This window comes from Rattus norvegicus, chromosome X (assembly GCF_036323735.1).
Source record: "Rattus norvegicus strain BN/NHsdMcwi chromosome X, GRCr8, whole genome shotgun sequence".
NCBI lineage: Eukaryota > Metazoa > Chordata > Mammalia > Rodentia > Muridae > Rattus > Rattus norvegicus.
Window position 1 is genome coordinate 28,504,582 of NC_086039.1, and position 10,485 is coordinate 28,515,066.

General features: G+C 39.2%; 1 protein-coding gene across 3 annotated transcripts; it reads left to right on the forward strand.

Annotated features, from left to right (window-relative positions):
• The first annotated feature begins 788 nt into the window (after positions 1 to 788).
• Hccs (holocytochrome c synthase) lies at positions 789 to 10,231 on the forward strand. Of its 3 annotated transcripts, none has more exons than XM_006256834.4 (7): positions 789 to 987; positions 1,448 to 1,598; positions 3,948 to 4,099; positions 4,402 to 4,550; positions 5,324 to 5,443; positions 8,041 to 8,127; positions 8,709 to 10,231. In XM_006256834.4, the coding sequence occupies exons 2-7, from the start codon at positions 1,481 to 1,483 to the stop codon at positions 8,905 to 8,907; spliced, it is 825 nt and encodes a 274-aa protein (XP_006256896.1). In that variant the 5' UTR covers positions 789 to 987; positions 1,448 to 1,480; the 3' UTR covers positions 8,908 to 10,231. The 3 variants fall into 3 exon arrangements, with proteins under 3 accessions (XP_006256896.1, XP_038955753.1, NP_001178661.1); NM_001191732.1 differs by having other exon boundaries at positions 836 to 1,051; XM_039099825.1 differs by lacking the exon at positions 1,448 to 1,598 and having other exon boundaries at positions 798 to 1,051.
• Positions 10,232 to 10,485: the final 254 nt, after the last annotated feature.

The following is a 10,485-nucleotide window of genomic DNA, read 5'->3' on the forward strand; positions in this document are numbered from 1 at the left end:
TAAACAGAAGCAACTTAGGTTAGAAAGGGACTTGTGGCAAAGTCAGGACAGGAACTCAAAGCAGAAACCTGAAGCCTCCAAGGAACTCAATCAAAAGCCAAGGAGGCCATGAAGGTATACCATCTACTGGCTTCCTTGGTCCCATGGCTCACTTAGCTTGCTTTCTTAAATAAGCTAGTACCACGCGCCCATGGGTGGTACCAGCTACAGTGGGCTGCGTCCTTCCACAGGCCAGTCTGATGAAGGCATACTCTGTGTGAACAAAAATCTAATCAGTACAATATCCATTTCCTATCTGCTGGTTTACCATACACAAATACTATAAAAGCTTACTTTATATAATGTGAAATATAATACTTTTATTATATGAAAGCTGAAAATTCAACGATTGCATGCACTACACTCACAACTGTTACTAGAGTCCTTGAAAGGACTACGCACAGAAGTTTAAGTGCGTGTATTGAATTATAGCACTTTATTCCATAAATAAGCACAAATATCACTTGTTCGTCAAAAAAATACAAATCGACCTTTCAAAAACCGAAGGAGATGACTGTGAAAAACACAGCAACTTGACAACTCCTCCAAAGCGACTCCCTCTGCTACCTAAGTCCAAACCGCGGAGTTTCTCAAAGAGAGCCGCAGAGTTGAAAACACCGCCCAGCCCTTAGAGGCGGAGACGGAGAGAAGGCGGGGGCGGCTATTGGCCTCGGAGCGGAAGGGGTGGGACCGATCCTCCCTGACTGACAAGAGGTTCCTTTCCTCAGCTTGCGGTTTGTGTCAGGGCTCCCGGAAGTCCCGCCTTCGGAAAAGGAAGTAACGGCTCACGAGAAAGCCGGCCGTGACCCGGTCGTTAGCGGTGACCCCGTGTGTGGAAAAGCGGCAGGTGCGGTTGGTGGCTGTGGAGTGTGTTCGGCTTGGCGGTTCAACGCGGTCGCGGCCGCGCGGGACGGTTGGAGAGGAGACTCGGGGACAGACGGTGTCCAGGTTAGGCTGGAGTCTGTGACCTGTGGACACCTCGGACCGGTAGAGGTGGGGCGCGCTTAGACAGGTGGGTAAGATTTGTGGCTCCCTGCCCTTTGCCTCTTGTCTCCCATTTTGGTGACACTTCTTTTTTTAACCTTATTTTCCCTTGTGTCCCAGTTTTCCGGGGGCAGGGGTTCGAGTCTAGTTTAGCATGTTTCCCCTCAGGGCCCGTGTCACCACCCCTTAGGCCCCACCATCAAGACATGTTTCCAGTCTCTCTGAGACGTGTCCCCAAATGGTGGCATAGGTTTCACGGCATCTTCCCAAAGGAGGCACTATTTTAAAACTGCCCCCAAACAAGTTTCCTACCTCATACTTTCCCTTGGGATGGGGTAGAAGAACGAGGGCCAGCCAGGTTCAGAGTAACGGGGATATCGGCTGTTTAGCCTCCATGTTTTAATCTCATTCCTTGCTTTGGCAGTTGGGAATTTTAGACTGGGTGTGAACCCCTGCCATGGGCTCCTCAGCATCTTCTCCTGCTACTGCAGTAAACACCTCAAATGCTTCAGATCATCAGCCAGCTTCAGCTTCACCCCCTTCAGGATGTCCAATGCATGAAGGGCAAAGGAAAGGTAATTCGCCAGTCTAGAAAATTAAAAGAAAGGTAATCGTTTTAGATCAGTGGTTCTCAACCTTCCTAATGCTGGGACCCTTTAACACAGTTCTTCATGTTTTAGTGACCCTCAACCACAAAATTATTTTCATTTCTGTGTCCTTACTTTAATTTTGATACTGTTATGAATCGTAATAACAGTTGCCAGAGGGGTCATCTCACAAGTTGAGAGCCAGGGTTCTAAAGGTGGTTTGGTAGTGAGGCTTGTAAGGCTTGCGGAGTAAGGCACTTTGGGACTGGTCCTAATTTTGCTGCTCACTTGATATCATAAACAATTTCTTCATGTCTCACAGTCTGTCATCTGTATGTAATATAATTTTCACAAGATTATGATGTTGATTACTGAGATCATATATGAAAACTTAGCAGTTCTATAAATCAGCCTTGTCTCTGCAAAGTTTACCTGTGCCTACACCAGTGGCCCTCAGCCATGCATGAGAAGAGCCATCATTCAATACATATTTTGAGTTTCCACAACTGAGAGGAAACAGTACTGCTTATATATAGTGGGGTGGTATTTAAAGATAGTGCTAAATAGACATCATACAACCTCAGGCATGAAGTCTTTGGTCCATAAATAGTAAGAATGAATGCCAGAGCTGAATAAACCTGTCTAGATGTTTCAGTAAACTACTTTGATATCTGTTATGGTCTCCATCTAGGTCAAAATAAGCCTTCATCAAGTGAGTTTGTAGACCACTATGTCAGCACTAGGTTGGAAGCAAAAACATTCTTGAATTAGTGCATGTCTGCTTTAGATAGTTGAGACTGTGGCAATATTGTATCCTTACTGCATGTGCATGTTTACTGCATGCTCTTGCTTCCAGTGCTACCATTCTTCTTTCTCTCTGTTAGCCAACCGTCTACAAGAGGTCAGTACTTATCCTGTGACAAGCATTGCTGGGTTTTGTTTCTTCACTGAGAGAGCAGTAGCAATGCCCGTAGTAGACAAAAATCCTTTGTCTAATAGAGTTTACATTATCACCTGTATAAACCAGTGTGGGAGATCTTCTGGCTGTTTTATAGTCGAGGAAACAAACTAAGGCTCAGACTAATTTATGTACTTCAAGTAATGTAGCTAGTAAGTGGCAAAGTTTGTGAAAATTCTGTGACCTTGGACAAGGACAGATCCCATGGTCCCCTAGTATGTCTCCTAGAAGTTGAGACAAATCAGACAAAGCCTGTGTGTGTCTTTGCTTTGAGCTTCTTTTCTCAAGTAGTTCTCTTCATGATTTATATTTTATCTGTTTCAGAGAGTTGTCCTTCTGCTTTATTTGTATTAGTAAGAATGTGAATACTTAAAGGAGACTAAAGGTCTTCTTGGTTATATGATGTGGAAACTATAGCACTGATTTCCTTCTGATAGCCATCTGGGATCCATGCTCTGGGACGATTGGTGTTCTTTGTGATGCAGAGGGGGTATATCAGTTGTATTCTCACTCTTAACACTTTAATATACAGTCTTGGGGAATAAAGCTTGGTTGAAGAGGCCAAAGGAGTAAATAGAAATTTGTCTTTTCTATGTAATAGCATTCATGATATTCTTTATTTCCTCTTGGTCTCTGGAACAAGGTAGGATTTCATGATAGAAATGGTTTTTTATTCTGGGACACAAATCTTTAAGTACCTTCATATTCATCTGATACTTAGAGAAGCTTCTCAGTCCCCACACCTGTCTGGATCAGCATCCTAGGAGCTTGGGCATTAATTTGGGATTGACTCAAGGATGAGACTGTCGTGGGACATTTTCTTTAAAAATTGCCTTTTTGGTATACTTTATCTGCTGACAAGGACTAGCAACCCAGATGAATAGTACATTTTTTGAGGCTTACTTACTTGAGTCTTGGGAAAAAAAGATGAGCAGAGTGGGATTTACAGTTTTCTTTGAGTATATGTAAAATCTGCTGCTTTTCTGCTCCTGTTTCCAGTACTTGAAGGAATATATCAACAATAGATGCTCAGATAGTGGCTGCTACCTCACTGGGGCTGGACTTGTATGCAACTAATGGCTGGAAGTCAGAGAGACCTAGTGAAGTATGGCCACTTCTCACTGCACGTCCTTTTTCTCTTTCTTTTTTTGTTCTTTTAAAGGGAAAGTACATTTCTAGCATCTTATATTTAGGATTTTAGAAAGTTAACTAGCTTAGTTCTTGCCATCTTTAAGTAGAAGAAATTTAGTTTTCCAATTGTGTTTGGTCAGAACTTTGGCTCTTTAAGGTCCCACCTAAGAGGACCACTTCCGCTGTATCTTAGTATGGTATGATATGATATTTAGCAGTAAGAGTGTTTTAATACTTGATTATTTCAGGCTGTCCAGTGACTGCAGCAGCATCTGACCTGACCAGTGAGAGCAAAGCACACTCTGTACCTGCCCACCAAGACCGGGCCTATGAGTATGTGGAGTGCCCTGTGACCGGTGCTGCAGCCAAGAATAAGGAGAACCTCGATCCTTCAAACCTGGTAATCTACCCTCACCTCTTCCCGGGACATTTTAGGCACCTATGCATTCTCTACCATGGTCAACTGTGTCTCCTCAGGCTATAAACTAGAATAAATCTTTCCTAAATTTCCTCTTGCTGGTTATTTCATTAGAGCAACAACAAAAAAGTAGTATGACCCAAAACATCAGAGGTGTGAAACTCTCATGTCATTGGTTTAATGGGAACTTGTGCTTTTTGTATGGAGAATTGCTTTCCAGGGTGTACTGATTATTTTGTAGTTTATAACATAGTGCTAACATTCAGACACAATCCATTCTACAGATGCCACCACCTAATCAGACACCGTCCCCTGATCAGCCATTTGCTTTGTCTACCTCAAGAGAGGAGTCATCAATTCCAAGAGCAGACTCTGAGAAAAAGTGGGTTTACCCATCTGAACAGATGTTCTGGAATGCCATGTTACGGAAAGGGTGAGTGAATATATTATTTAGAAGATAATTTACTTGCCACGCTTATCTCAGAATTAAATGCTAAAAAGTTTTTGTTTAACCTCCAAAACATAGTATTTTTTTAGTGACTTAAACAGTTTATAATAGAATTTTCATTTATCAGGTTATAAGTTCAAGACCAGTATTTAAGGTCAGTGTTTTCTAGAAAAATAAAATTAATGAGGTATTATGCGGTTGAGGAGTGATCAGGAAAATATTTGTTGTAAGAAAGTGGTTCCCATTATCATTTAAGCCAGCAGCAAGCCCCAGAATCTACAACCAGCAAGTGGGAAAGCCAGTGATTCGAGAACCAGGGGCCTTGGTTGAGAAGCTTGAAATACACAAAGACCTGATGTTTAAGTTCAGGTTGAACATTAGGTAAAGCCTAAAGTTATAGCTCCAGCAAACCTGTAGGAATTCTGTTTGCCTATGGAAAGGACGGCAGCCCTTTTGTTAATACTTAGACCTGTAACCGATTGGATGAGATTTACCTGTACCTCACAGCATTTGTTTTTTAGAAATACGAAAATGAAACAGTTAAAATTATCATTGCTACTAAATGAATAATGCTACCTTAAAGATAGATGGTTTTGTAAGGATGGATTTGGGGATTTTGTGAAATGAGATTAACATGAACCTTCAATTTTTGATTTCAGTGTATACAAGCTTTTATTAAAAAGTGTATATTTTATGTATGCACAGAGTAACTTTTTGACTTTAATCAATAATTGTCAAATTTTATTACATGTTCTTAGGTGGAAGTGGAAAGATGATGATATTAGTCAGAAAGATATGTATAATATCATTAGAATTCACAATCAGAATAATGAGCAAGCTTGGAAGGAGATTTTGAAGTGGGAAGCTCTTCATGCTCAGTAAGTATGTTTAAAATCTTTAAAACAATGTTCCAGCATTGTCTTTACTTCACATTAGGCTTCCTATCGTGTTAACATTTAAATAGTATTTTGTTACTCATTTGTGTAGCAGTGATCATCCTTGTAGGAGAGACCACACTTTCTTATCCACTGAGTTCATAGTGCTGATTGCAGAGAATGGTGAATAAAGATGGCTTATGCCATGGTCTGAAATGGCTGTTGCCTAGCTATGTACTAGAGGTTTCTGGAGGCTTGGTCATATACCTATCTGGCAAGGGGTGCCTGCTCAGTTTCTGAATGTGGCTGTTTAAGCTGTCTTATGTATCACAGTGGGTGGGTTCCAGAAGCTGAGTTCTGAAAAGCACCAGGCAGAGTCTAAATCTCCTTTACTGACCTAGCTAGCTGACTCAGACATTCCAAGCCTGGTCAGATTTGGGGGGGTGGCATATGGAGACCTCATCTCAGTGGAAGAGAAACGGTAGGTCAGTCATTGAAGGAAGAAGTACAACTGAATTGTTTTGGGATCCACAGGAGGTAGGAAAGTACTTTTCAGTATTATTCAGCAGTATTTGGAATCCCCTTAAGGATTGATGTTAAAGATCTGTCTTCATATGGGCCTCTTTTCTCAGAGAGTATAGGTCAATTGAATGAGCACTATTTCTTCACATCACCTGGCAGCTTTGTTGCAACTCTACATGCTGGGCTCACTTATAGGATGTCTGACTGAGTCCACAATGGGTTTTCTGTTTGTGGAATGACATGATACTGCTGGTTTTAGATCTCCTCTAGAAGTGGATGGATGGGAGTATCTTTATAAAGAACTAGGTCCTATCACGATCTGGCTTACATTTTAAATTCCTAACAATGCATGAGTAATAAGTTTCTTGGAGAAAAACCATCTGCTGCTTTATTTTTCAGGTTGTCTTTTGTTTTTGGTATTCGCATTGAGCATTTCAGTATTAGCACTACTTGAGTGTCACTAACTGGATTGTAGGTATACAATGGGTGTACTTCTCCTGGAGGAGAGACCTGGCTGACTAACTGGGAGCTGCAAGTAGTCATCACAACCTCGGTTAAAAATGATCTTTATTTAAAGGGTCTTTACTTGTAGCATGATTTTAAAGGCAAAGAAATAAGAGCAACAGGCATTTCTGTTTGTCAGTTTCAACACAACTGGTCATTTGCAGATTTCTGGCAAAATTAGCTAGGTCCTAAAAGACCTCACTAATGTCTCCAGAGGAAAACTTACAAAGGTTAAGTTTATTGCATTGTCTGTGATGGTCTTGAGAAGAGATACTAGAAAGGTCATAGTTAGACTCTCCTGTACTCTGGAGATAGTCTTTTCTCCCTTACACTGTAGGAATATAGCTTGTCTTACAAATGAAAGCAACTGGTAAGATAAGTGGCTCCTGTCTTAATGGACTAGTCTTCCAGCGTCATAAGGGCAACTGGTTTGTGTCTTTCAGGGGTAGCCTCTGTGTGCCCCAGTGCCAGTAGAAGATATTCCCCTAAGGGACTTCAGCCAAGGTCTCTAGTTAGGGTCTAACAGTGTTCAGGTTACTTAGAAAAGCAAGTTCAGCACTACTTACAACTCATTCCTGGGGGTCAGCCCCCATTCTTTTTTTTCCAGTAAGCCTGTTAATTGTATCTAATGAAGCAGTAAAGTCCTCCTACAATATTCTTGGATTGTTCCAGGTCATCCAAGGGTAACAAAAGCCAGGGATGCTGAAAGTTCCTCATATTATAGTTTCATTGCATTTGCATACAGTATGTGTACATCTTCCTGCATATTTTGGACAGTCATTTATAATGACAAAAAACAGTATAAATGTTTTATAAATATTTGATATACTGTTTTATTTAAAGAGCAATGAAAAATAAAAATCAGACCTGCTCAGTGCAAGTGCAGAGTTTTATGTTTGTTACCACTTTGTTTTTGAGACAGTGTTGAACAGGCTGACCTCTGTATAACCTAAAGATAACCTTGAACTTGTGATCCTCCTTACCTTTACCTTCCATGTGCTAAAACTACATATGTACATCACAATACTTGATTTATGTGGTACTAAGCATTGAACCCAGAGCTTTATGTGTGGTAGACAAGCACCATGACAACTAAGCTATATTCCCCAGGTTTCAGATACATTGTTTTTCCAAGTAATTTTAGTGTACAGTTGGTTGAATCTGTGAAAATGGAGCTCATAGACTCAGATGGCTGACTGTATAGCAGTTTTTACTGTTTCTCTGCAGAAACACTTAAGTGCTTTATATAAAAAAGAAAGAAAATACACACTATATAACGCTTTGAGAGTATGCCTGTACCCTTGTCCCAGATGAGAAGGTCTTGTCTCCTGTATCTAGCAGGAAAGCTAAAAGATGCCTAAAGACAGATATACATAATCCAAAAGGAAAGAAAAAGGTTTTTAACAAATAGGGACAGTTTATTTGAACTTTGTTAGGAGTTATTATTCTTTGTAAATGTGATAGAATAACAAATAAATACAGAAAAAAGGCATTACTCAAAAACAAAAAAATCATTATCCTGTCCAATGAAAGAAAATGTTTTTAATAAACTATTCTTATTTGGGCATTTTCAGTGAGTGTCCTTGTGGCCCATCATTGGTCCGATTTGGAGGCAAAGCAAGAGAGTATTCACCAAGGGCAAGAATTCGTTCCTGGATGGGGTAAGTGTCAGTATAGAACTGCTATTGACATGCTATAAGCCATGGTCAGCATTCTTATCATCAAAACCAGAGTCTACGAAAAGCAATTCCATCTTCCAAACCTCTAGTATTCAGCCTGTTTTTTTTCCATCTCCATGAGTTTACTCATAGATGGGCAGAATTATAAAGGTTGGGTTGCTAGCCTCATGCTTCACTCTCAAAGGATTGAATTGTCCTTTTTGGTATCTTTAGAACTGTCCTCTTACTCCTCTTGGGGTTGTTATCTTGCCTTATCACTCCTTTGTCTTATAGTGTAATAGGGCTATTTAGTATATTTGATTTCTCTAGTTTCCTACCTAGCCTGGCCTGGGAATCTTTACCATGAACCTATTCCTTTATAGACAGATGATCTGACATAGACTCATCATAGTTCTTAATCGTCATATTCTCTAAGTACCATGGACTGATTGAATAAGTCTCATCTCCTCTGCTAGATATCTGCAAATAAGAGCGAGCATATGAGTATGTGCTGTTTCTCACTCTATCTCTGCATACACCAAGACAGTAGAGACCTGCATTTTAACACTTTGTTTTCATTGCAGGTATGAATTACCTTTTGACCGCCATGACTGGATCATCAATCGTTGTGGCACAGAAGTTAGGTATGTGATTGATTACTATGATGGCGGTGAGGTCAACAAGGACTACCAGTTCACTATCCTGGATGTGCGTCCGGCCTTTGACTCATTCTCAGCAGTATGGGACAGAATGAAAGTTGCTTGGTGGCGCTGGACTTCGTAACCACTATTTTGTTTGTTATGATAAAAGTGAAAATTTTTCCTGAGAAAGCTGTTAAACTATTTTCCCCAAACTAAATGCACTCATAATGTCACTGAGGGTACTTTTCAAGTGAGTGATCATACTTGATCTTGTATTTGGCAAAGATGCAATGCTCCATTAAATTTTGAGTCACATTTTCCATTGCAGTTAATAGGTCAGTTTCATTTTTTCCTGTTTGGTATGAATGGGAAGCAGTCTCTTAGTTTTCTCATTTAATGGCATTATTTGATGTTATTTTCTGTAGACACCTTAACAACCTCTGAAAAAGAGTTTTTAAAAAAACATAAAAGGTTGGTTTTTTTCCTTACTATTTCTTCAGAAGTATTTCAGATATAAAACCTGAAAGTGTGTGATGCTTTTACCTGCCAAATAATTTAACTATATTCAGTATAAATAAGAAACACTTATTCTTGATTTAAAGTAACTAATATTTCTAAAATCCCTATGGTCTAAGTAGCAATTCTAAATAAAATACACAAGTATATATCAAATGTACGCTTCAAAATGTTTAATGTAATTTCTGATTTGACCTTAATAGAAATTTCAACTTGATAACATAAAAATTTCAAAATACTTGGTTTTTATTTCTGTTCAAATATGTAACTGTTAATGAAAATCTGATCACACCATCCCTGGAAGTTGACACATTATCTTAATGTTACCTCATCCCATTCCATCTTCCCACTAGGAGCTTGCCATTGATAGTGTACTGTAAACCTTAAGAGCCTGGCTCCAGTCACAGTGACAGCAGTGTTCCTTTAACAAATAAGATTATATTTGGCTAAGTGTTAGAATTCACAAGAAGTGCATTTTTCTCAGATGTGAAATGTTTGCATCAATTCACCATCGTTTTGATGTTTGTTTTAAGCAAGTGGTAAGTTTGAAAACTGATTGCTGTTGAAAACTGATTGTTTTGCTGGGCAGTAGTAGTAGCACAAGCCTTTAACCCCAGCACTCCATAGATGTCTGAGTTTGAGGCCAGCCTGCTCTACAAAATGAGTTCCACAACAGCCAGGAAAATCCTCTCTAAAAACCAAAAGAAAAAGAAAAGAAAAGAAAACTGATTGTTTTATTTTAATTGTAGCAATATGTTAGAAATAACTTTTTTCTTAAGTGTTGATAATATGAAAATTTTTTGATTAATCGTAAATACTAACTTAGTGGACAGAATTGGTGTTTTTGAATTATTTGACATACATTTCTTTGTTTTATGATGCTTTAAAAATCCAACATGTGAAAATATTTGTATTTTTTAAATAAAGCTGACAGTTAAAAGGTTCTGAAACTTCTTAGAGTGCTTTTGTAGTTACTTAATTTTTGAGAAACTATCTTCACTAAATGCAGCAGTGGTCCCATCTGTTAATCACATCATTTTAACCTGCATAGGAGTGTAATCACTGTTGGCCCTTCTCAGGTAACAACTGGATTAGGACTGAAAACTAAAAATTAACCTGTAAGGAAGGATTCACTTTTACAGTGACAGGATATTGTGAAAATCAACTGTCACGTAAACTGGATTACAAGATCAACAGTTTTATA

What these genes read in the sequence shown, in the direction of transcription:
- Hccs (XM_006256834.4), top strand. Translation starts at nt 1,481, where the DNA reads ATGGGCTCCTCAGCATCTTCTCCTGCTACTGCAGTAAACACCTCAAAT. An exon ending in AATGCCATGTTACGGAAAGG is followed by an intron (nt 4,551 to 5,323) that starts GTGAGTGAATAT and finishes ACATGTTCTTAG; the next exon opens with GTGGAAGTGGAAAGATGATG. An exon ending in AGAATTCGTTCCTGGATGGG is followed by an intron (nt 8,128 to 8,708) that starts GTAAGTGTCAGT and finishes TTTTCATTGCAG; the next exon opens with GTATGAATTACCTTTTGACC.